General features: G+C 41.1%; 1 protein-coding gene across 9 annotated transcripts in view; it reads right to left on the bottom strand.

Annotated features, from left to right (window-relative positions):
* The window catches only part of ULK4 (unc-51 like kinase 4), a 793,903-nt gene that overhangs the window by 727,040 nt on the left and 39,180 nt on the right, over window positions 1-27,683 (bottom strand). For 8 of the 9 annotated variants that reach the window (XR_001899874.3, XM_017955554.2, XM_021933668.2 and 5 more), the window contains exons 6-12: window positions 19,220-19,321; window positions 18,279-18,362; window positions 15,772-15,847; window positions 12,895-12,987; window positions 11,633-11,751; window positions 11,411-11,480; window positions 7,573-7,666 (exon numbers count right to left, since the gene is read on the bottom strand). Coding sequence is in view for 8 of the 9 variants with exons in the window: in XM_017955554.2 (XP_017811043.2) it covers window positions 7,573-7,666; window positions 11,411-11,480; window positions 11,633-11,751; window positions 12,895-12,987; window positions 15,772-15,847; window positions 18,279-18,362; window positions 19,220-19,321 (638 nt within the window). In the remaining variant the exon portion in view is untranslated. The remainder of the gene's footprint in view (window positions 1-7,572; window positions 7,667-11,410; window positions 11,481-11,632; window positions 11,752-12,894; window positions 12,988-15,771; window positions 15,848-18,278; window positions 18,363-19,219; window positions 19,322-27,683) is intronic. The other variant, XM_021933694.2, reaches the window with a different exon arrangement.

The following is a 27,683-nucleotide window of genomic DNA, read 5'->3' as shown; positions in this document are numbered from 1 at the left end:
TCAGTGAAGTAAGGAATAAGGAAAATAAAGTATCCAAAACTGAATAAGGAAGGGGCATGGATAAAGGAACAGAGGAGTTAGCTAAGAAAGTTCCTGGAAACCCAAGCTGCGCCTTGCAACTCAGATGAAAGACACAAGAAAACACAAAGAGGCCAGGCATGGTGTCTCACCCCTGAAATCCCAGCACTTTGGGAGGCCGAGGTGGGCAGATCATGAGGTCAGGAGTTTGAGACCAGCCTGACCAACATGGGAAACACCATCTCTACTAAAAATACAAAGATTAGCCAGGAGTGGTAGCATGTGCCTGTACTCCCAGCTACTCAGGGGGCTGAGGCAGGAGAATCGCTTGAACCTGGGAGGCGGAGGTTGCAGTGAGCCGAGATCGCACCACCACACTCCAGCCTAGGTGACAGAGCGAGACTACGTAAAAAAAAAAAAAAAACCCACAAAGAATGAAGAGGAAGTTTGTTTAAAACAAGAAAATCTAAGTTTAAGAACATCTAAGTTAATTTTTTTTAAGAAAATCTAAGTTTAATTTTTTTTTCAATTAAAGAAAAAAAAAGAAAGAAAGACGGACTTTCATGGCAAAAAGACGGGTAAACTTTCATTGCCGCTTGTTAATTATGTGCTCTTTGGGAAGTTAAAGAAAAAAGCTTTGTTTTCTTCATCTATAACAAAGATTAAAATGAACAAGCTTTCAGGTTTGTGAAGAATAAACATAAAGCATTTAAAACAATGCCTGGCACTGCTTGAGAGAAGACAGTGATAGTTTATCAAGACATTTAAATATATACATCTTACTTGCTTCAGTGGAGAATGAATAGAGGGGAGCAACGGAGAACTCAGGGGACCAGTTAGCAGGTTACCACAAAGCCTGGATGGAAAAGATGGTGTCTTGAGTGAGGAAGGTGGCAAAAGGAAAGGAAAGAAGTCAATGATGGAGCAAAGGGCTGGATATCCCTGCTGATTTAACACTAAGGAGGAACCACTAGTAAATTATATTAGTCCGTAAAGTAAGACATCAATATTTGAAAGAGGTGGCCAAATTATCTTTACATACAGATGATATAACTGAACATCCAAAAAGCCAAAATTAATCAATGGGAAAACTATTCGAAATAACGTAAGAATTAGGCCAGGCGTGGTGGCTCATGCCTGTAATCCCAGCACTTTGGGAGGTCGAGGTGGGAAGATCACCCATGGCCAGGAATTCGAGACCAGTCTGGCCAAAATGGTGAAACCCCATCTCTCCTAAAAATATAAAAATTAGCTGGGTTTGGTGGCAGATGCCTGTGGTCCCAGCTACTCAGGAGGCTGAGGCAGGACAATCACTTGAACCTGGGAGGCGGAGGCTGCAATGAGCCAAGATCATGCCACTGCACTCCAGCCTGGGCAACAGAGCAAGACTCTGTCTCAAAGGAAAAAAAAAAAAAAAGAACGTAAGATTAGTAAGGTGGACCAATTAAAAAATTGTATGCAAAAATTAATTTCGTATAGGTAAATTGAATGTATGCACAAATGCCAAGTTATAACAAATATCCCACTCACAATAGCAAAAATATATAAAATAAAATGCTCAGGAATAAACTGATCAATAATTGCAATCAGATCATAATCATTAAATGAAAATAATTGTTATAAAATTATACTCCCTTGTTTCAAAATGAACACATATGTATAAAACCAGAAGTAGTAGTATCAAAATGTATGAGATGTATGAGGTTACAGTGAACTATAATCCTACGATCACGCCACTGCACTCCAGCCTGGGCAACAGGCACTCAAAAAAAAAAAAAAATGTAATCAGTGTTTACTCAAGAATTACATAGTAAATAATATTTCTATTTTCTTTGTCCTATTTTACATTTTACAAGTTTTCTACAATTATATATGTTTTGTAATTGAATAAAAAGTATCACTTAAAAATTATAAAACATAAGGCCAAGCACAGTGGCTCACAACTGTAATCCCAGCTCTTTCGGAGGCCGAAGCCGGCAGATCACTTGAGTCCAGGAGTTTGAGACCAGCCCGGGCAACACGGGGAAACCTCTACCAAAATTACAAAAAATTAGCCAGGCATGGCGGCGCACACTTGTAGTCGCAGCTACTCAGGAGGCTGAGACGAGAGAATCACCTAAGCCTGAGAAGTTGAGGCTGCAATGCGCCACAATCATGCCACTCCACTCCAGTCTGGGTGATAGGAGCGAGGCCCTGTCTCAAAAATAAATAAATAAATAAATATAGAGATGCATATGTAAAATAAATTACCTTAGGTATTCACATTATTGATTATATTTCCTCAATACAATGATTACATACTCTTCTTTATAAGCATCTGCCAGAAGAGCTTCAACATCTATCACATTTCAGAATGAATTTTTTAATTTACATTGATTTTCTATCTCACATAACCAAAAAATTAGCACAGTGAGATTTTATTATAATCCATTTATACTAAATTTCAAAGCAGAAATAAGCTTCACATGGTCCAAATACACTTCACATTACATCAAAACCACACTAAAAACTAAAAGCAATTATATTTGTCAAGCAATAAGTAGCATAAAAATAACTTAGAATTAATTCGAAGTAGTTCTGCATTCAACACAACTTTGATTGAAAGAAATTAAAGAAGGCCTAAATAAGTACAAATACATCCTGTGTTCGTGGAGAAAAACTTAACATTGTTAAAATGGCAGTACTTCCTAAATTAATCTACACATTCAATGCAACTGTGATTAAAATCCCAGCAGGCTCCTTTGCAGAAACTGACAAGCTGATCTTAAAATTCATATGGAAATGCAAGTGACCCAGAACAGCCAAAACCACCTTAAAAATTTTTTTGGAGGATTCATACTTTCTGATTTCAAAGCTTACTAAACAGCTACAGTAATCAAGAGTGTGCCACTAGTATAAGAACAGATGAATAGATAACAGAATAGAATCCAGAAATAAACCTTTACCTATACAATCGATCGATCTTCAGTAAGAGTTCCAAGACAATTCAATGGGGAAAGAATAAGCTTTTCAACAGATAGTGCTGAGACAGCTGGATGTTTAGACGAAAAACAATGAAGTATACCCCCCTACTTCATGCCACATGCAAAAATTAACTCAAATGGATAAAATAGCTAAATCTAAGAGATATCAATAAAACTATAAAACTCTTAAGAGAAAACATAGGCAGAAACCTTTGTGACCTTGGAGTAGCAATGGTGTTTTTAGATATTACACCAAAAGCACAAGCAGCCAAAACACACAAACGAAAAAAGATAAATAGGACTATATCAAAATTTAAAACTTTTGTGCTTCAAAGGATACCATCAAGAAAGAAAAAAGACAATCCAGAAAAAGGGAGAAGATTGTTATAACTCCTATCTAGAATATGTAAAAAATTCTTAACAACTAAATAATAAAGAGATAAATAACCCAATTAAAAATAGGTTAAATTTTTCAATAAATGTTTCTCCAAAGAAAATAGACAAATGGCCAATAAACACATAAAAAGATACGCAACATCATTAGCCATCAGGTAAATGCAAATAAAAACCACTAAGACATAGAAATTCACACCTATTAGCCGGGCGCGGTGACTCACGCCTGTAATCCAAACACTTTGGGAGGCGGAGACAGGTAGATCATTTGAGGTCAGGAGTTCCAGACTAGTCTGGCCAACATGGTGAAACCTCGTCTCTACAAAATACAAAAATTAGCCAGGTGGGTCGGGCCCAGTAGCTCACGCCCGTAATCCTAGCACTTTGGGAGTTTGAGGCAGGCGGATCACAAGGTCAGGAGATCGAGACCATCCTGGCTAACACGGTGAAACCCCATCTCTACTAAAAATACAAAAAATTAGCCATGCATGGTGGCGGGCGCCTGTAGTCCCAGCTACTCGGGAGGCTGAGGCAGGAGAATGGCATGAACCCGGGAGGCGGAGCTTGCAGTTAGCCAAGATTGTACCACTGCACTCTAGCCTGGGCGATAAAGCAAGACTCCATCTCAAAAAAAAAAAAAAATTAGCCAGGTGGTAGTGGCATGTACCCGTAATTCCAGCTACTTGGGAGGCTGAGGCAGAAGAATCGCTTGAGCCTGGGAGACAGAGGTTGCAGTGAGCCAAGATCATGCCACTGCACTCCAGACTGGGCGACAGAGTGAGACCCTGTCTCAATCAATCAATCAATCAATGGGATTTCACACCTGCTAGATGTGAAATAGAATGGCTATCACAAGAAAGACAGGCAATGCAGCACCATTCACAATAGCCAATAGGTGGATGCAACCCAAAAAATCATCAATAGATGAAAAGATAACAAAGCATATTAAATACACACAAGGGAATATTATTCAGCCTTTAAAAAATGAAATTCTGGCACATGCTACAGCATGTATGACATCATGCTAAGTGAAATAAGCCAGGCACAAAAGTACAAATACTATATGAGACTCCTTTTTTTTTTTTTGAGACTGAGTCTTGCTGTCACCAGGCTGGAGTGCAGTGGCACAATCTCGGATCACTGTAACCTCCGCCTCCTGGTTCAAGCAATTCTCCTGCCTCAGGCTCCTGAGTAGCTGGGACTACAGGCACACGCCACCATGTCCAGCTAATTTTTGTATTTTTAGCAGAGACACAGTTTCACCATGTTGGCCAGCATGGCCTCGATCTCTTGACTTTGTGATCCACCTGCCTCAGCCTCCCAAAGTGCTGGGATTACAGGCGTGAGTCACTGCGCCCAGCCTATATGAGACCACTTATGCCAGCGGTTCCCAAATTTTTTGGCATCAGGAATCAGTTTTGCAGAAGACAATTTTTCCACAGACAAGGTTGAGGGAGATGATTTTGAGATGATTCAAGTGAATTACATTTATTGTGCATTTTATTTATATCATTATTACATTGTAATATATAATGAAATAATTATACAACTCACTATAATATAGAATCAGCGGGAGCCCTGAGCTTGTTTCCCCACAACTAGACAGTCCCATCTGCGGGTGATGGGAGACAGTGACAGATCATCAGGCATTAGATTCTCATAAGGAGCATGCAACCTAGATCCCTCGCGTGCACAGTTCACAGCAGGATTCATGCTCCTATGAGAATCTAATGCAACCACTCATCTGACAGGGGGCAGAGCTCAGACAATAATACAGGTGTAGATTGAGAGCAGCTGTAAATACAGATGATGAGTCACTCACTTGCCCGCCACTCACTTCCTGCTCTGTGGCTTGGTTCCTAAGAGGCCACAGACTAGCAGCAGTCCATGGCCAGGGGGTTGAAGACCCCTGACTTATGCAATGGACCTAGAATAGCCACATTCGTAGAGGCAGAAGGTATAATAGTGGTTACCGGGGGCTAACGGTAATAGGAAATGGGCAGTTATTATTTAATGGGTACAGAGTTTAAATTTGGGATGATTAAAATTTTCTGGAGATAGATGGTAGAAATAGTTGCGCAACAATATGAATGTACTTAATGCCACTTGAACTATATACTTAGAAATGATTTTTAAAAGTACATTTTATATAACGCATTTTTTACCACATTTTTTAAGACAATACCAAATGTTAGTAGAATGTGTAAAAATTGATAACCTCATACACTGCTGGTTAGAATGTAAAATGGTGCAGATGCTTTGAAAAACAGTTTGACGGCCGGGCGCGGTGGCTCAAGCCTGTAATCCCAGCACTTTGGGAGGCCGAGGCGGGCGGATCACAAGGTCAGGAGATCGAGACCATCCTGGCTGACACGGTGAAACCCCCTCTCTACTAAAAAATACAAAAAACTAGCCGGGCGAGGTGGCGGGCGCCTGTAGTCCCAGCTACTGGGGAGGCTGAGGCAGGAGAATGGCGTGGACCCGGGAGACGGAGCTTGCAGTGAGCTGAGATCCGGCCACTGCACTCCAGCCTGGGCGGCAGAGCGAGACTCCGTCTCAAAAAAAAAAAAAAAAAGAAAAACAGTTTGACAATTCTTCAAAAAGTTAAGGCCAGGTGCAGTGGCTCACTCTATAACACCAGCACTTTGGGAGGCTGAGACAGGAGCATCGCTTGAGCTCAGAAGTTTGAGCTTAGGCAAAATAGAGGGACCCTGTCTTTACAAGCAATTTTTTGTAAACTCAGCCAGGTGTGGTGGCATATGCCTGTAGTTCCAGGTACTTGGCAGACTGAGGCAGGACAACCACTGGAGCCAAGGAGGTCCAGACTGCAGTGAGCTATGATTGTACCACTGTACTCCAGCCTGGGTGACAGAGGGAAACATTATCTCAAAAACAAAAAGTTAAACAAGGAGTTAACACATGACACAACAATTCTACTCCCAAATATTCACCAACTGATGACTGGAAAAAAAAAAAGATGTTGTATACACAACAAATTATTTGACAATAAAAAGGAATCTAGTACTGATACATGCTACAACTTGGATGAACCTTGAACATATATGTTAAACAGGCCGGGCGCGGTGTCTCACGCCTGTAATCCCAGCACTAGGGGAGGCCGAGGAGGGCGGATCATGAGGTCAAGAGATCGAGACCATCCTGATCAACATGGTGAAACTCCATCTCTACTAAAAATACAAAAATTAGCTGGACGTGGTGACACACACCTGTAGTCCCAGCTACTCGGTAGGCTGAGGCAGGATAATTGCTTTAATCTGGTAGGCATAGGTTGCAGTGAGCCAAGATTGCGCCACTGGACTCCAGCCTGGCGACAGAGCGAGACTCCACCTCAAAAAAAAAAAAACAACAACAACAACAAAGAAGACATACGCTAAGTGGAAAAAGCTAGTAACAAAAGACCACATATTGTTGATTCCATTTATAGAAAATGCACAGAACAAGTAAAATAATAAAGACAAAACGTATACTAGGGGTTGCCTAGTACAAGCATGGAAAAGAACTGGAGAAACATGCGGTGGCAGGGGGCAGTGACTGCTAACGGTAGTTTCTTTGTTGGGTGATGGAAGAATTCTAAAACTGTGGTGATGGTTGCACACCTCTGAAAATGTTACAGGTCCCTGAATTGTACCTTTTTTTTTTTTCTTTTAAAGAGGTGGGTCTCACTCTGTCACCCAGGCTGGAGTGCAGTGGCGCCGTCATAGCTCACTGCAGGATCAAACTCCAGGGCTCAAGAAACCCTCCCACTTCAGCTTCCCATGTGGCTAGGGCTACAGGTGTGCACCACCAAACCCAGCTCATGTTTTTTATTTTTTGTGAGGACAGGGTCTCACTATGTTGGCCAGGTTGGTCTCAAACTCCTGGCCTCAAGTGATCCTCCTGCCTCAGCCTCCCAAAGTGCAAGATTTACAATTCACACCCAGCCTGAATTGTTCACCTTAAATAGGTGAATTGTATGGTATGTCAACTGTATCTCAAGGAAAGTCCTACCAAAAAGAACTATGAAGCAACTAAATGGGATATCTCTCTCAGAGTACCTACAAGAAAAATCCATAATGATCAGGAAAGATGACCTTATTGTAAATTTTGTATTTATAAACATAATTCATTTACCAACTTACAATTATTCTTTTGAGCTTCTACATCTTATGTAGAAAGAAAATTTCCCAAGTCTGCTCACCTTGGTCAGAGAAGTCTTCTGTGGTGAACAATGAGTCATATCCTCACCAGGACTTACTTCCACTGCAGTGCTAGTTCTGGGAGTAGGACGAGAACTGAAAAATACATACCAGTTAACATTATTCAGATTCCAGAAAGTTTATTCTGTTTACTGTTTTCTGGAAGAAAACATGTCTCATGAAAAATGGTAGAGTATGATGATTCCATATGCTCTCACTAAAAAAGTCTAGATGTAATTTGTGTTTATATAATTTTTATAACTGTTATTAATTTTCTGGCTAATGTATTATTTCTTTTATTTATACTTTCCATGCCATACACAGTATCTTCTTTTTTAACTAGAAACCTTCAAGCATTAATTTTTATAAATGTCTTCCGGTATAGGCAGGATTAACATAAATAAAATAGATCAGATATTCTACAAAGAATGAAAAATATTTGTAGCTGTATATCAGAAAATACTTGAAAAGGAAATTACCCTGGCACCCATTTAAAATAAGTAACAAGGAAGTTACAATCCTTATCTATTTGTAATGATTCCTCCTACACGTATAAATGCCTGCCATACCGTATGGGCCACTGTACTTTTCCTGGATCCATGGTTTTGAACTTTTCACTTTTTTTTTTTTGAGATGGAGTCTTGCTCTGTTGTCCAGGCTGGAGTGCAGTGGCACAATCTCGGCTCACTGCAACCTCCACCTCCCGGGTACAGGTGATTCTCGTGCCTTAGCCTCCCAAGTAGCTGGGATTACAGGCGCCCGCCACTGCACCTGGCTAATCTTTGTATTTTTAGTAGAGACAGGGTTTCACCATCTTGGCCAGGCTGGTCTAGAACTCCTTACCTCACGATCCACCTGCCTCAGCCTCCCAAAATGCAGGGATTACAGGCATGAGCCACCGCACCCGGCCTGAGCTTCTCACATTTTAAGAAATCTTTCCCATCAGATCATTAATATTTTTTAATTATTTCCTTCAGGGTCAAGTGCGGTGGCTCACTCCCGTAATCCCAGCACTTTGGGAGGCTGAGGCACTCAGATCACTTGAGGTCAGGAGTTTGAGACCAGTCTGGCCAATATGGCAAAACCCTGTTTCTACTAAAAATACAAAAATTAGCCAGGCATAGTAGCAGGCACCTGTAATCCCAGCTACTAGGGAGGCTGAGACAGGAGGATCACTTTAACTCAGGAGGCAGAGATTGCAGTGAGCCAAGTTCAAGCCACTGCACTCCAGCCTGGGTGACAAAGTGACACTCCATCTCGGGGAAAAAAAAAAAAAAAAAGCCCAGCATGGTGGTGTATGCCTGTAGTGCCAACTATTTGGGAGGCTGGGGCAGGAGAATAGCTTAAACAGGGGAGGTGAAGGTTGCAGTGAGCCAAGACCGAACCACTGCACTCCAGCCTGGACAACAGAGCAAGACTCCATCTCAAGGGAAAAAAAAAAAAAATTATCATCTTCAAATTCCCAAGTATCAGGATCCTCAACTCTCATTCACTTATCTGTTGATCCCTTCATTAAACATATACTTACATAGTACATAAAATACGAATACCAGAAATTGTAGGAGGTTCTAAAAAGTTAAATTTAAAGTGTATAAAATGGGCCAGGTGCTGTGGCTCACACCTATAATCTCAGCACTTTGAGAGGCCAAGGCGGGCAGATCACCTGAGCTCAGGAGTTCGAGACCAGCTGGGCAACTTGGGGAAACCCCGTCTCTACTAAAAATACAAAAAAAAATTAGCCAAGCATGGTGGTGCATGCCTGTAATCCCAGCCACTTGGGAGGCTGAGGTATGAGAATCGCTTGAACCAGGGAGGCAGAAGCTGCAGTGAGCCGAGATCACGCCACTGCACTCTAGCCTGGGCAACAGAGCAAGAGTCTGTCTCAAAAAAATAAATAAATAAATAAATAATAAAATGTCTAAAATGTATATACATAAACATACATTACATTTAAATATGGGTAAAACATATCAGGAATTTTAATTTATAATTATAACCCCTATTTCATGAAACAAAACTATTTCTCTATGTTACAAAATATTTTAAATACTTTTAATATTTACATACTACTAATTTTTTTTTCTTTTTTTTTTTTTTTTTTTTTGAGACGGCGTTGCACTCTTGTTGCCCAGGCTGGAGTGCAATGGTGCAATCTCAGCTCATTGCAACCTCCACCTCCTGGGTTCAAGTGATTCTCTTGCCTCAGCCTCCCAAGTAGCTGGAATTACAGACACCCACCAGCACGCCCGGCTAATTTTTTTTTTCTTTAGTAGAGACAGGGTTTCACCATGTTGGCCAGGCTTGTCTCGATCTCCTGACCTCAGGTAATCTGCCCGCCTCGGCCTCCCAAAGTGCTGGGATTACAGGCATCAGCCACCAAGCCCGGCCCATACTACTAAATTTTTTAATGCATTGGTCCTAATCACTTTAAGATATCACTCTGACTTTAATTATTTCAGTGATTACAAACATTATTTAAGCCTCACATATAGAAAAGTAAAAGAATACTGGCCGGGCGCGGTGGCTCAAGCCTGTAATCCCAGCACTTTGGGAGGCCGAGACGGGCGGATCACAAGGTCAGGAGATCGACACCATCCTGGTTAACACGGTGAAACCCCGTCTCTACTAAAATAAATACAAAAAACTAGCTGGGCGAGGTGGCAGGCTACTGTAGTCCCAGCTACTCGGGAGCTGAGGCAGGAGAATGGCGAACTCGGGAGGCTGAGCTGCAGTGAGCTGAGATCTGGCCACTGCACTCCAGCCTGGGCAGAGCCAGACCTCGCCTCCCAAAAAAAAAAAAAAAAAAAAAAAAAAAAGAAAAGTAAAAGAAAGGCTGGGCACAATGGCCATGCCTGTAATCTAGAAAGCACTCAGAGGCCTAGGTGTATGGATCATCTGAGACTGTGAGCCCAAGACCAGGCTGGCCAACATGGCGAAATCCCATCTCTACTAAAAATACAAAAATTAGCCAGGCGAGGTGGTGGGCCCCTGTAGTCCCAGCTACTTGGGAGACTGAGGCAGGAGAATCACCTGAACCTGGGAGGTGGAGGCTGTAGTGAGCCAAGATCACGCCACTGTACTCTAGCCTGGACAACAGAACAAGACTCCATCTCAAAAAAATAAAATTAAATTAAAATAAAGAATAAAAAAAGGATTTAAAGAAAAACAGAACCTATTCTTTTCTGTAAGTATTTACCCAAATAGAAAAGATTTTGCCTTCAAAGCATTAACAACAACAACAACAACAAAAACTGGGTGCATTGGCGGGCAGACGGCTCAAGCCCAGGAGTTCGAGACCAGCCTGAGCAACATGGCAAAACACCGTCTCTACAAAAAAATTAGCCAGGCATGGTGGCACACACCTGTAGTCACAGCTACTCGGGAGGCTGAAGTGGCAAGATCACTTGAATCCAGGAGGCAGAGGTTACAATAAACCAAGATCACGCCACTGCACTCCAGCCTCGGCAACAGAGGGAGATCTTGTCTCAAAAACAAAACAAACCAAACAACCTGGACTTCTGAAATTTTAAGTTCAATTCTATTTTAAGTTAAAGAACAAAATGAAGAGGCATTAATTCTTACAAATGGAAATAATGAGTTGCTTTGGTAAAAAATAAGTTGGTTTGGTTAAAAATTTTCAAAAATCCTATATATAGCAAAATCTACATTTCACTGGCCACCACCTAACTGCAACTTTGAAATTGGAGAGTGAAACTGGAATTTGGCACTAAAATCCCTGTTCTTTATCTCTGTGTAACATGGTTTGCACCAAGATAGCAGACGCTTTAAGAAAATTTAACTTTTGTCTCACATTGATCCCTCTTTTTTCATTTTACCTACCTGAGAAGAAACATGGATTCATTCAACTGACCCTCAAGAGTACTCTTAGGCCGAAACTCAGTTGGATTTTCTGTAGCAGGAAAGTAATATGTTACACAGAAAAGAACAAAAATATCATATGCAAGGCATAACATACACAAAGATTTAAAGGGACATAACATTGAAATTAGGAACTCTCTCAAACATTATAAGTAGCATGAATGTGCTCAAATAAAAGCTTACCTAGTCTGAAAGAGTGACCTAGTGGTTGACCGCTCTTGTGCCCTTTTGCTTGTCTACTCTGAGCATTCTGCAAAAGCTCCTTGGAATCTTGTGGCCCAGAACACTCCATTGTGTTTCTGCTGTTATTGGAGAAAACCAACACAATCAAACTTACTTTGGAGTTCTCTATAGTTTTGTGTTAGAAGAAGAGGTTGGAGAAGATAATTAAACTACACATGACATTTAGCAAAGTTACAGAATCTCTTAACTTTATGCTTCCCTCATCCATATAGCCATCAAAGACTGGCAGGAAAGCTATGTCACTGTAGTCCCTCAAGATCCAGGCTAAGGCCAGGCGTGGTGGTGCACACCCGTAATCCCAGCACTTTGGGAGGCTGAGGCAGACGGACCGCTTGAACTCCGAAGTTCGAGATCAGCCTAGGCAACATAGTGAGAACTTGTCTCCTCTTTTTTGTTTTTAACAAATTTAAAAAAAAAAAAAAAAAAAGATCCAGGCTGACAGACCAGGCATGGTGCTCACGCCTATAATCCTAGCACTTTGAGAGGCCATGGCAGGCAAATCACTTGAAGCCAGGAGTTTGAAACCAGCCTGGGCAAAACGGTGAAATCCTGTCTCTACTAAAAATACAATAATTAGCTGAGTGTAGTGGCGCACACCTATAGTCTCAGCTACTCAGGATGCTGAGGTGGGAGGATCATCTGAGCCCAGGGAGGTCAAGGCTGCAATGCGCCATCATTGTACCACTACACTCCTGCCTAGGTGACAGAGTGAGACGTTGTCTCAAAAAAAAAAAAAAAAAAAAAATTCTGGCTAGAACTCCATTTTGACATTTTTCTTCCCAATTACCTCATCATGTGGTAAATTACTGCTGCTCTTCAACTTTGGATCTGGGAATAACACATATTACTTTTGCTAACATTTTGTTACCCAAAACAAGTCACATGACCACACCTAACTTAAAGGGGAGAAAAAAGATCCTACCATATACTTGGGAGGTGGGAAGCCAGATGTATTTGGTAACAGAACTAATGATTATCATATTATATCAATGACTAAAGAATAACAACAGAAAATATGCAAAATTAAGAACACAAAAATATCACGAGTAAACTCCTTAAGCAACCCTTAATTAAACAAATGCTGGATTTTCTCCTACTACAAAAGCAGAGAAATTCAGGTGATTGATGTTGTATAATTAGAATAGTAATGGGCTTAAGTGTGCAGTAACTATGTCTTATACACGAAGGTAAGTGTATACTACCTGAGACTGAGATCTTCCATGCTTGATTCCTGATCTGCTCCAGCGAAAGCTTTCTTCCAAAATGAATGCTGCAGTAGCCTTGTCCAAGTTAATCTTTAAAAAACATAAATGTTAAAACTCTACTTTAACATGATTTACCATGAAAAACTCCCAAGACATGTCCCAATTACACATATCGGATTTTACAATTTGTATCTCCTAAAGGTACATATGTACCTTTGAAATCATTTTATATTTTATTATTTCATTTTTGTATGCAATTAACCTCTTTTAGACAGCAAGATAAAAAGAAACAATTCAGAAGCCTTAAATGGTACAGAATGAAACAGTCTGATAAGTAAGGATTAGAAGTTTCAGGGTTCAAATTCCATAGAGTCTGGGTTCTTCAACCAGTGTGGGAAAAAGGGAATTGATAAATAATTTGAAATTCTAAAGTAAATATATCAGATATCTATAATCCTGTCATCCTTTATTTCACAACAGAGGCAAGATTATTTTACTTACCCTGACTGACACATTTAAGTTTTGGAACTATTCTGTTAGAACTTCATTCAGGAATAAATAAGAATATCAGCCCAGGCACGGTGGTTCACACCTGTAATCCCAGCACTTTGGGAGGCCAAGGTGGGCAGATTGCTTGAGTCCAGGATTTCAAGATCAGCCTGGACAATGTGGCAAAATCCCATCTCTACAAAAAATACAAAATTAGTTGGGTGTGCTGGCCCACACCTATAATCCCAGCTACTTGGGAGGCCGAGGTGGAAGAATCTCTTGAGCCTGGGAGGCAGAGGTTACAGCGAGCCAAGATCACACCACTGCACTTCAGCCTGGGTGACAGAGTGAGACCCCGTCTCAGGAGGGGGTGCCGGGGCAGGGGAATAATATCAGCTTCATAATCATATACATTCACACCTTGTTTAGGAATCAAAATAATATTACCTAGCTAGTTCACTTGCATTAAAATGACTTTAGGCTGTATTTAAAACTCAGGCTCATTTTCAAAAGATTAAGTTTCACTACTAATACAGTATATCTGTAGGCATACTCACCAGAGTGGGAAAATTAAGCCTGACTGAAACTTTAAAACAAAAAAGAAAAGAATTTATAGTTGACTAATCACTCAAAACTTCTGTATTGAATAAAATTACTCCAATCAAAAGTAAAACACAAATAATAGAATTTGCAACCACATATAATATTCCTTTACACAAAAAGCTCTTATGGTTCACTAAAGGAGAAATAAAAATAGCCAACGAAGTAAAATTTATTTTCACCCATCAAACTGACAAAAATGTAGATCAACAAGGCACACTATAGATGAGTGGGAGGGAAGGAGCTTTCTAACATATTGTTGCTGAGAGTGTAAATCAGCACATGTTCCTAGAATGTAGGAAATGTATCAAACTGTTTAAATGCTCTTAGCCTTTGGCAAGCCATTCCACTTTAAGAAATTCACATGAAAGAGATAATTACCCAAGTAAACCCAAAAACATTTTAAAAAGTCACAAAAGGATATTTACTGTAACAACGTATATAATATTACAAATCAAGAGGCATTCTAAACGTTTACTTTTTTATAGGTAATTGTATGTACATTCTACAGCCATTTAAAATGACCGAGCAGCCAGGTACAGTGGCTCACACATGTAATCCCAGCATTTTGGGAGGCCGAGGCAGGTGGAACTGCTTGAGGTCAGGAGTTCGAGACCAGCATGGCCAACATGGTGAAACCCCATTGCGACTAAAAACACAAAAATTAGCTGGGGATGGTGGCACACACCTGAAATCCCAGTTACTCAGGAGGCTGAGGCATGAGAAACACTTGAACCCAGGAGGTAGAGGATGCAGTGAGCCAAGATTGCATCACTGCACTCCAGCCTGGGTGACAAAGCAAGACTCAGAAATGGAAATGGAAAAATATGCATAATGTACCATGAGAGAAAAAAATAGGTTATGGAGTGGTCCTATGTAAGCAAGAAAATTATATAGCATAGGGTTATAAATGTAGGGATATGTAGATACACTCTCTTAAGTTAATTAGGTATAGTTACATCCTATCAAAAGATGTCTGAAAAACTATCCACCAAAATAACACTAATGTTGAAAGCATTCTAATGTAAGTAAAGGATGTTTGTCCTACAGCTTATACAAAAATCAGCATTTCCTTCTGCAGTTTTTAAAATATATTTAATAAAAGAGTGGACTCTTATATATGCTACACTAAATTTATTCTCCATTTTATAAACTGAACCCTCCTCCCATCCCTGCATCCCAGTTATCTAGTGACAGAACCAGAGCCAGAAATTAGTTGCCTGGGCCTCTTTCCCACTCTGGTCCACCTCCTAGCCTCCCCTACCCTGTGCCTCAACAATGATTTCTAACACTGCCATCACTGACAGAAAATTCACAAGGTTCCTATTATCCTATCACTTAATATCCCCATTATGACAGGCTTGTCATAAAAACAGGTCACATTAAATATCACTCAGTTAACAGCACCTTAACTTGACAATATCATCCCTAGGTCAATAGTCAAACAGTTTTAGCCTGAAATACAAAATACAAGAAATGGTACTTCTTGGATTCGGGAATTATAAGAAAATTTGTCAACTACTCAATACACGAAAAGAGAAACTGACTTCAAAAATTCCTCATGATTAAAAATACCTGCAAACTGAGAGCAGCACTTTTAATCCGGTCAGACTTCTTTAAAAAATAATAATTTGAATAACAATTTGTATATTAAGAACAGCACCATTTTAGAAGTACATAAAAGGGGGGAAATATTCCACTATTTATTCCCATTAAAATACTGTCCCTTACTCCATTTACAGAACTCAAAAGAAAAAGCAAAAAAAATCGAAATACTGTCCCAACCTTTTTTGAGGATCTCTTTGAAGTAACCCATCAAGCAAATTAATAAAATCTGAAGAAGCTTTAGGACGAGAAGAATCTATAAACAAATTAATTTCCAAGAAAAAATGGTAAGTAGTAAATACATATCAATTTTATTTTTATCTCTTACATCAACATTTAAAGTAATAGTATTTTAAACACATAAATTATTATTAAGAGAACTCTAAATCCATTAACAACAATTATATCCTCCATTTAATGGGGCAGGATGGGGAGGTACAGAACACAAAGATTAAAAACATATTTTCCTAGATCACAAAAAGGAAATGTAAATCTCAAAAACTAAGTCTTAACAAACCTCTAAGCCTTCTCTTCACTGAACAATCCCAATAAGAATCACCAGCTTAACAAACTCAAACACTTGTCTTCAACTATTTTGGGGGGGTTTTTTGAGATAGAGTCTCGCTCTGTCACCCAGGCTGGAGTGCAGCCGCACGATGATGGTTCACTACAGCCTCTACCTCTCAGGCTCAAGTGATCCTCTCATTCCAGCCTCCAGAGTAGCTGGGACTACAGGCATGCACCACCACGCCTGACTAATTTTTGTTTATTTTTTGTAGAGATGGGGTCTCACTATGCTGCCTAAGTTAGTCTCAAACTCCTGGGCTCCAGTGATCCACCTGCCTTGGATCTCCTAAAGTGCTGGGATTACAAGTGTGAACCACTAAGCTCAGCTCCAATTTTTTTTTTTTTTTTTTGAGAAGGAGTTTCACTCTTGTTGCCCAGGCTGGAGTGCAATGGTGTGATCTCGGTTCACTGCAACCTCTGCTTCCCAGGTACATGCGATTCTCCTGTCTCAGCCTCCCAAGTAGCTCGGATTACAGGCATGTGCCACCAGGCCTGGCTAATTTTTTTATATTTAGTAGAGACGGGGTTTCACCATGATAGTCAGGCTGGTCATGAACTCGTGACCTCAGGCGATCCACCCACCTCGGCCTCCCAAAGTGCTAGGATTACAGGTGTGTGCCACCATGTCCAGCCCTAATTAACTATTAATTATACCTTATTCTTTGAAGTATTCCTAACTTGAACAACTTTGCATTACAAAGTACTATGATTAGAATATTTGCAATCCCTCTTTTAAGATTTTTAACAGAAATAAGAAGCATTATATTATGACACTGTCCAATACCACTAATCTCATAATGTTTTGTCTTTTTAAATTAGTTATACACCATATCCAGGTCATCAGTCTATGGTTAAAAGTAGTAGTAATGGCCACACATTGTGGCTCATACTTGAAATCCCAGCACTCTGGGAGGCCAAGGCAGGCAGCTCAATCAAGGCCAGGAGTTCAAGACAAGCTAGGCAACATAGCAAGATCCTGTCTCCACAAAAAAATTTTAAAATTAGCCATTCCCAGTGGTGTGCGCCTGCAGTCCCGGCTACTCGGGAGGCTGACTGCACCACTGCACTCCAGCCTGAGTGACACAGCAGAACCCTGTCTCTCAAAAAAAAATAATAATAATAATAAAAAATATATACATATATACACAGCACTAATTTTTGCAGAATCCTGTTTTCATTTATGTGTCTTAAGATAAACTTTAACAATGTATATAGCAAAATGTTTTACTGCATTTGTGCCTTCTTTTTTCTTTCCTTAAAAATTATTGCTGATAGATCATTACATTAACCACAATTTATACGATTAAAGTTCCAACACTTTAAAAATACTACAACTGTATCTAATTTTAAAGATTTTTAGGCCGGGTGTAGTGGCTCATGCCTGTAATCCCAGCACTTTGGGAGGCTGAGGTGGGTGGATCATGAGGTGGGTGGATCATGAGGTCAGGAGTCTGAGACCAGCCTGACCAAGATGGTGAAACCCCGTCTCTACTAAAAAACAAAACCAAAAAATTAGCCGGGTGGCGTGGCGGGCACCTGTAATCCCAGCTACTTGGAAGGCTGAGGCAGGAGAATGGCTTGAACCCAGGAGGCAGAGGTTGCAGTGAGCCAAGATCACGCCACTGCACTCCAGCCTGGGCAACAGAGTGAGACTCTGTCTCAAAAATAAATAAATATATATATATATATAAAATAAAGATTTTTAAAACTCATAAGGGTAGCATTCTGATTGATCAGGATAAGGAAACAGCAGATTTGTTCCAACAGGAGATAGAAATAACCACATGGGATATGACTACAAAGTAAATGATACATACAAAAAGTAATGTCACATGAGTGTTTAAGTTTCTTAAGTCTTTAAGCCATACTTTTTGTGATATAGATGTACAAAATAATTTGTTTTTAAATGAGGGAAATCTATTAGTACTTTGTTCTCTGTTTCAGCATCTTTAAAAAATGTCAAAGGAAATACTAACATTTCTAAAAATATCAACTTGGGATCATTTATAAAAGGTAACTTTGGGGAGTTACGAATCAATAAAAGCAAACTTTGGATAAAGGTACACCTTTAATCAGTGGAAAATGTAAATTAATTCCATTTTTATCATAAGAAGTCTTACCTTTTGGAATAGGTGGCAAAGGATCTTCACATAAGATCTTTTCAGTTAATTCTGAAATACTTTCTGAGAAGAATGGAGGTTTTCCTGAAATCACATGAAAACTTGAAAAATTAAAGAAGTCTGTTATCAGCAATAATTCTCATCTCAACCACAGATATTTCAAGATTATACAACTTCTAGAAAAAATATACAGGAATAGCTAATGCCTAGTACGTACCAGGCACTGCCTATATAATTTATATTTCTCTTAATTCAAAACATATTATCATCCTAACAAATACACAAACACACATATGGACCACTACTATGAACCAATGGGTGTATAGGCCATTCAACACATCTGAATAATACACAGTTGCAAGGCAACTTTACCAAAATTTCTAATCATCACAGTTTTTGAGTTAAGCACATTTCAGCATTCCAGATTATCATGAAAAATTACCTATTTGTCAAGAAGTTTCTAGGAATCTGCATATGCCTAGATACCAAGCAACTCAGCCAAAATCAGTACATATAAAAATTTAATAAGGTCACAGGTTTTTTGCCCAGGCATAGTGGCTCATGCCTATAATCCCAGAGCTTTGAGAGGCCTAAGTAGGCAGATCACTTGAGGTCAGGCATTCAAGACCAGCCTGGTCAACGTGGTAAGATCCTGTCTCTACTAAAAATACAAAACATTGCCTGGCATAGTGGTGGGCACCTGTAAGCCCAGCTACTCAGGAAGCTAAGGCACGAGAATGGCTTGCACCCAAGAGACAGAGGCTGCAGTGAGCTGAGATCGTGTCACTGCACTCCAGACTGGGTGACAGTGCGAGACTGTCTCAAAATTTTTAAAAATCAAGTTTTTTAACATCTTGTAAGTAAAACATCTGCAAACTACAGACTTAACCTGGTTTTATTTTAGTCATATCTGATTTTATACCTATTCAGGAAACAATTACCTGAAAACATTTCATAAAGCAGACAGCCCAAAGACCAGAGGTCACTGGAGATGGAAAAGTCAGCACCCCTCACAACTTCTGGTGCTGTATATATAGGAGATCCTAAAAGCAAAGTATGGAGAACAGCTCTGTTAGGCATTTGTATTGCTGCCAATGTGAACCTACCTAGGAAAGATCTGGTGAGATGAAAAAGGGCAGGAGAAAAACATACGCATGAATAAAACTTCATGTGCATTTCACATTTTTAAGTGTTTTCTAATTTTAAGGTTATATTTTGCAAAGGATGTGTGTGAATATAAAAAGGTGTTTAAAATCTACCTGAGAGGTATGGCACATTCAGCTACATTCTTCTTTTAAATTTCAATTAGAATAGTCCAAGTTAAACCTTAAATGTAACAACCCCAACATCCCACTGGCTTAACAGCAAAGGTTTATCTATCACTAAATTTGTCCATAACAAATCTACCAAGAAGCTCTGATCCTCATAGTCACTCAAAGACCCTGGCTGATAGAGGTTCCAACTCCACTCATGCTTCCTCAATTGGAGGCAGGGAGAAAGAATATAGCTAACTGAACACTGGCTCCTAAAATTCCCATCTCAAAGTTACTCACATCACTTCTGCTCACACTTAGTTGGCTTTGACCAGGGGGAGGATGCAATCCTACCATCTATCCAGGAGAATAGGAAATATTTAGTGAAAAGCACTCATGTGTGCCACATATACTTTATACAAAGTTTAATATTACATAGAAATCCCATATTTTAGAGCCAGAAAGTTCCCTTATTCACTGACAAGAGAAATGGAAGCTTTAGAGGGATACTTAACCTCCAGTAAATCACACAGCTAGGCAGTTGCAGAGCACCCGCCAAGACCCAGGGTCCTTGTCTCTCCCTGGTGCAGTCTGTGCATTCCATCTAACAAACTCCCACCTCCCAGTGAGAATCTCTTCCCCAGGAAGTAAGTAACCTCCAATGATTTGGAAACAAAATTCCACTGAGGTAAGCCTTCCAGCAAATCCTATCTCCAGAGCCCATCACAGCCAGATCAGCAGCTTTGTGTGCCCTGATGCGTGACTATAAAGTTCTCCCATGGAGCATTTTTGCTATGCTATCACATTTCGCACACATCGATGGAAGGTATATTTGCCTGCACTAGCTGCTGAGGAAACACAAATAACGCCCATGGAATGCCCTTGCACTCTACCCAACACTTAATAGATGTTTCATTAATATTTGTTGAATATGAATGTTTGTCTTCCCGTCCTTATTTCCAGTACCTAGAACACGGGTAAACTAGTCAAATTAAGAAATAAATGTGGACCAGGCTCACACCTGTAATCCCAGCACTTTGGGACGTTGAGGCAGGCAGATTACTTGAGGCCAGAAGTTCAAGACCAGCCTGACCAACCTGGTGAAACTCCATCTCTATTAAAACTACAAAAATTAGCTGGGCGTGGTGGAGGGTGCTGTAATCCCAGCTACATGGGAGGCTGAGGCCATTCAAGAATCACTTGAACCTAGTAGGCAAAGGTTGCGGTGAGCCAAGATCATGCCATTGCTCTCCAGCTTGTGTAACAAAGCAAGACTCTGTCTCAAAAAAATAAATGAGGGCCGGGGGCGGTGGCTCACGCCTGTAATCCCAGCACTTTGGGAGGCCAAGGTGGGCGGATCATGAGGTCAGGGGATTGAGTCTTGGCTAACACAGTGAAATCCCATCTCTACTAAAAAAAAAAATACAAAAAATTAGCCAGGCGTGGTGGCGGGCGCCTGTCGTCCCAGCTACTCGGGAGGCTGAGGCAGGCGAATGGCGTGAAACCAGGCGGAGCTTGCAGTGAGCCAAGATCGCGCCACCGCACTCCAGCCTGGGCAATAGAGCAAGATTCCGTCTCAAAAAATAAATAAATAAATGTGGAATTAACAAATCAATGCACTAATGAACAATGGAATTAAAGTCCCTGGGTTCACACTCAAATGGGTAGAAAACAAATACACAAAACAGTATATTATTACATGGTAAGTTAAATGGTTTATGCACAAAATATTATGAAAGTTATAAAACAGTTAAGTATTCAGTCTGATAAAATCCTGCCATCCAGACAGACAAAGAAGGAAGTCTTTCTCAAGAAAGCTGAAGCCGTCCAGGTGTGGTGGCTCACGCCTGTAATCCCAGCATTTTCAGGGGCTGAGGCAGGCAGATCACCTGAAGTCGGGAGTTCAAGACCTGTCTGACCAACAAGGAGAAACCCCGTCTCTACCAAAAACACAAAATTAGCTGGGCATTGTGGTATATGCCTGTAATCCCAGTTACTTGGGAGGCTGAGGCAGGAGAATCACTTGAACCCAGGAGGCAGAGGTTGCAGTGGCTCACGCTTGTAATGCTAGCACTTTGGGAGGCCGAGGCAGGTGAATCACCCAAGGTCAGGAGTTCGAGACCAGCCTGGCCAAGATAGTGAAACCCCGTCTCTATGAAAAATACAAAAAAATTAGCCAGCCATGGTGCCTGTAACCCCAGCTACTCAGGAGGCTGAGGCAGGAGAACTGTTTGAACCTGGGAGGCAGAGGTTGCATTGAGCCAAGATCACTCCATTGCACTCCAGCCTGTAATCCCAGTTACTTGGGAGGCTGAGGCCAGAAAATTGCTTGAATCCAGAGGCAGAGGTTGCAGTGAGCTGACATCACACCACTGCACTCCAGCTTGGGCAACAGATCAAGACTCCATCTCAAAACAAACAAAATAAACAAACAAAAAGAATCCCTGAACCAATGTCGACCACTAGAGTGCTCTCAGGAATAGGCCTGCCTTAGTGTCCCCTCCAAGCTTAGTCACTAGCTGGGTACAGTCATGAGAACCGTGGCCTCAGAGCAAAACCACTGATGGATTTCTTCAAGTAGTTGGAGGCCTTGGTCAGTTGTACCTGCAATTGAAAGACAGTGAAGCACAATCTTGTGGGCACCACAAGAACAAAGAGGAAATCCTGGACCAGATCGTGGAACTTGAACCCTAACCTGTAGGTAGGGGATTCTAAATTTGAAACTATTTTCATAAATCAGCCCAGATTTCTAATTTCTCTCAATCAGTCAACAAGACTGGGCCAAAGTTGAGCCGAGTTCGACATAAGCCCCATCAATCCCTCTTAAACTGGGCCACATTATTGATTTATATAACTTTTCTGTCCCTGAATTTGGGAACTATGATCCAGCCAACCCCTATCTTTACACAGGAAATTAAAACTCCTAGCACCTATGTGACACTACTCTGAAGGTTACAAAGAAGCAAAGACAGAACTAGAATCCAGATGTCCTTATGAGAAGCTCTTTTCAATATTACTTTTATGCAGCCTAACCAAACTGTTTGCCCTAACATCAGCATCAATGTTAACATGGCTGTACACCACCACTGAACAATCACCAACCCCATCACAGTACCCAACTAGTCAAATATGTCAAAAGGTAGCGTGATTTTTTCATGTGCCTTGTTCATCGCCACACTTAGACCGTGAATTCTCCAAGTCTGCAGGAAAACAGAAGTGGTTTTACCCTCTATTTTCATCTTAATGCCACAGGGATGTGAAGGTTAACTGCCTGTGAAGTACCTGATCCCCAAAGGTCAGGACTGATTCTGCCCTGCTGGTTACACAAGTGTCCTCTACCCTTGGCCAAACAGACTAACCTGCCCCATCATAGAAATTGTTCTTAGATTAAGTTCAGAAGTACGCATCACTGCTAGAACGTCTGACCTATTTCTCCGCAACACAGCTCTCTTCCCCTTACTAAATATGCATTTATACTAAAATATACCATTGACCTTGTTTTCTATAATAAAATTATACACAATAATTCAGAACTTCATATCCTACTAACATAGACCACAATAGTCATTTTCATAGAATACTGATAATTCTATGGAACGCAATTTGAGGACATTAAAAGCCTTCTTCTTGGGCATGAAATCTTACCACATACAAGCCTGGCCCTGAAAGTTTAATTTCCTTTAGTCCTATTTACGGGGCCTATGATTAACCTGCTGCTCCCCATCCTCTTCCCTCATCCCTGGGCCACATGACTACCAAGTCCAAGGATGTCTGCCACCCTCTCGCATCGTGCCCTTTCCTACAACTGCCACCAAACTCAGCTGACAGCACTATGAGTATCATAGAGCTTCAATGCCCCAAAGTCTCAAGTACCTGAACATGGAACCTGAGGAGGAAAGATCTTTAGCACTTCCCCCAAAAGGCATAAGAAACATTACTTCAGACTCCCCCCTCAAGTATAGCAATTTTAACACACCCAGCCCCATCTCACATGCCAAGAATACACCCTAGAAATTTGCTTCAGGGATGCTGGCAAGATAGCTGAATAGGAACAGCTCCAGTCTGCAGCTCTCAGTGAGATCAATGCAGAAGGCAGGTGATTTATGCATTTCCAACTGAGGTACCCAGTTCATCTCATTAGGACTGGCTGGACAGTGGGTGCAGCCCACAGAGGGCAAGCCGAAGCAGGGTGGGGCGTCGCCTCACCGGGGAAGCGCTAGGGGTCAGGGAACTCCCTCTTCTAGCCAAGGGAAGCTATGAGGGATTGTGCCGTGAGGAACAGTGCACTCCGGCCCACATACTGTACTTTTCCAATGGTCTTCCCAACCCACAGACCAGGAGATTCCCTCTGGTGCCTATGCCACCAGGGCCCTGCGTTTCAAGCACAAAACTGGGTGGCCATTTGGGCAGACACCAACTAGGTGCAGGAGTTTTTTTTTTCATACCCCAGTGATACCTGGAAGGCCAGAGAGACACAAGACCAATCACTCCTCTGAAAAGGGGGCTGAAGCCAGGGAGTCACGTGGTCTGGCTCAGCAGGTCCCACCCCCACAGAGCCCAACAAGCTAAGATCCACTGGCTTGAAATTCTCACTGCCAGCGCAGCAGTCTGAAGTCGACCTGCGATGCTCAAGCTTGGTGCAGGGAAGGGCATCCACATTGCTGAGGCTTAAGTAGGCAGTTTTACCCTCACAGTGTAAACAAAGCCACATGGAAGTTCGAACTAGGTGGAGTCCGCTGTGGCCGGACTGCCTCTCTAAATTCCTCCTCTTTGGGCAGTGCATCTGCAGCAGCCCCAATCAGATGCATATACATAAAACTCCCATCTCCCTGGGACAGAGCACCTGGGGCAAGGGGAGGTTGTGGGAGCAGGCTCAGTAGACTTAAACGCCCCTGTCTAATGGCTCTGAAGAAAGCAGCGGATCTCCCAGCACAGCGTTCAAGCTCTGCTAAAGGTCAGACTGCCTCCTCAAGTGGGTCCCTGACCCTTGTGTCTCCTAATTGGGAGATACTTCCCAGTAGGGGCCCGCAGACACCTCATACAGGAGAGCTCCAGCTAGCATCTGGCAGGTGCCCCTCCGGGACAAAGCTCCCAGAGGAAGGAACAGGCAGCAATCTTTGCTGTTCTGCAGCCTCTGCTGGTGATACCCAGGCAAACAGGGTCTGGAGTGGACCTCCAGCAAACTCCAGCAGACCTGAAGCAGAGGGGCCTGACAGTTAGAAGGAAAACTAACAAACAGAAAGGAATAGCATCAATATCAACAAAAAGGATGTCCACTCAGAGACCCCATCCAAAAGTCACCAACATCAAACACCAAAGGTAGATAAAAGGTAGATAGATAAAGATGGAGAGAAACCAGGGCAAAAAGGCTGAAAATTCCAAAAACCAGAACGCCTCTTCTCCTCCAAAGGATCACAACTCCTCACCAGCAAGGGAACAAAACTGGATAGAGAATGAGTTTGACAAATGGACAGAAGTAGGCTACAGAAGGTGGGTAATAACAAACTCCTCCAAGCTAAAGGAGCATGTTCTAACCTAATGCAAGGAAGATAAGAACCTTGAAAAAAGGTTAGAGGAATTGCTAACTAAAATAACCAGTTTAGAGAAGAACATAAATGACCTGATGGAGCTGAAAAACACAGTACAAGAACTTCGTGAAGCATACACAAGCATCAATAGCCGAATCGATCAAGTGGAAGAAAGGATATCAGAAATTGAAGATCAACTTAATGAAATAAAGTGAAAAGACAAGGTTAGAGAAAAAAGAGTGAAAAGGAACAAAGCATCCAAGAAATATGGGACTATGTGAAAGACCAAATCTACGTTTGATTGATGTACCTGAAAGTGATGGAGAGAATGGAACCAAGTTGGAAAACACAGGAGATACTATCCAGGAGAACTTCCCCAACCTAGTAAGACAGGCAAACACTCAAATTCAGGAAATACAGAGAACACTACAAATATACTCCTCAAGAAGAGCAACCCCAAGACACATAATTGTCAGATTCACCAAGGTTAAAATGATGGAAAAGGCCGGGCGCGGTGGCTCACGCCTGTAGTCCCAGCGCTTTGGGAGGTCGAGGCAGGTGGATCACAAGGTTAGGAGATCAAGACCATCCTGGCTAACACGGTGAAACCCCATTTCTACTAAAAATACAAAAAATTAGCCGGGCATGGTGGCAGGTGCCTGTAGTCCCAGCTACTCTGGAGGCTAAGGCAGGAGAATGGCGTGAACCCAAGAGGCGAAGCTTACAGTGAGCCGAGATCGCGCCACTGCACTCCAGCCTGGGCGACAGAGTGAGACTCCGTCTCAAAGAAAAAAAAAAAAAAGATGGAAAAAATGTTAAGAGCAGCCAGAGAGAAACATTGGGTTACCCATGAAGGGAAGCTCATCAGACTAACAGCGGATCTCTCAGAAGAAACCCCACAAGCCAGAAGAGAGTGAGGGCAAATATTCAACATTCTTAAAGAAAAGAATTTTCAACCCAGAATTTCATATCCTGCCAAACTAAGCTTCACAAGCAAAGGAGAAATAAAATCCTTTACAGACAAATAAATGCTGAGAGATCTTCTCACAACCAGGCCTGCCTTACAAGAGCTCCTGAAGGAAGAACTAAACATGGAAAGGAAAAACTGGTACCAGCCACTGCAAAAACATCCAAATTGTAAAGACCATCGACCCTATTAATAAACTGCACCAACTAACGGGCAAAATAACCAGCTAGCATCATAATGACAGGATCAAATTCACACATAACAATATTAACCTTAAATGTAAACAAGCTAAATGCCCCAATTAAAAAGACACAGACTTACAAATTGAATAAAGAGTCAAGACCTATCAGTGTGCTATATTCAGAAGATCCATCTCACATGCAGAGACACACATAAGCTCAAAATAAAGGGATGGAGGAATATTTACCATGTAAATGGAAAGCGAAAAAAAAAAAAAAGCAGGGGTTGCAATCCTGGTCTCTGATAAAATAGACTTTAAACCAACAAAGATCAAAAGAGACAAAGAGGGCCATTACATAATTGTAAAGGGATCAATGCAACAAGAAGAGCTGACTCTCCTAAATATATATGCACCCAATACAGGAGTATCCAGATTCATAAAGCAAGTTCTTAGAGACCTACAAAGAGACGTAGACTCCCACACAATAATAATGGGAGACTTTAACACCCTATTGTCAATATTAGATCAACAAGACAGAAAATTACAAGGATATTCAGGACTTGAACTCAGCTCCAAGGGGACCTAATAGACACCTATAGAACTCTCCACCCCAAATCAACAGAATATACATTCTTCTCAGCACCACATCACACTTACTCTAAAATCAACCAGATAATTGGAAGTAAAACACTCCTCAGCAAATGCAAAAGAATGGAAATCATAACAAACAGTCTCTCAGACCACAGTGCAATAAATTAGAACTCAGGATTAAGAGACTCACTTAAAACCACACAACTACATGGAAACTGAATAACCTGCTCCTGAATGACTACTGGGTACATAACGAAATGAAGGCAGAAATAAAGAACTTCTTTGAAATCAATGAGAACAAAGACACAATGTACCAGAATCTCTGGGACACATTTAAAGCTGTGTCTAGAGGAAAATTTACTGCACTAAATGCCCACAAGAGAAAGTAGGAAAGATCTAAAATTGACACCCTAACATCACAATTAAAAGAACTAGAGAAGAACAAACAAATTCAAAACCTAGCAGAAGACAAGAAATAACTAATTTCAGAGCAGAACTGAAGGAGATAAAGACACAAAAAACCCTTCAAAAAAAAATCAATGAATCTAGGAGCTGTTTTCTTTTTAAATGATCAACAAAATAGATCGCTAGCAAAACTAATAAAGAAGAAAAGAGAAAAGAAACAAATAGATGCAATAAAAAATGATAAAGGAGATATTACCACTGATCCCACAGAAATACAAACTACCATCAGAGAATACTATGAACACCTCTACACCAATAAACTAGAAAATCTAGAAGAAATGGATAAATTCCTGGACATATACACGCTCCCACATCTAAACCAGGAAGAAGTCGAATCATTGAATAGGCCAATAACAAGTTCTGAAATTGAGGCGGTAATTAATAGCCTACCAATCAAAAAAAGTCCAGGACCAGATGGAT

The sequence above is a fragment of the Papio anubis genome, chromosome 2 (genome assembly GCF_008728515.1).
Source record: "Papio anubis isolate 15944 chromosome 2, Panubis1.0, whole genome shotgun sequence".
In the NCBI taxonomy this organism is placed as follows: Eukaryota; Metazoa; Chordata; class Mammalia; order Primates; family Cercopithecidae; genus Papio; species Papio anubis.
The sequence above is the reverse complement of the archived record's forward strand: the minus strand, read 5'-3'. Positions and strand labels throughout refer to the sequence as shown.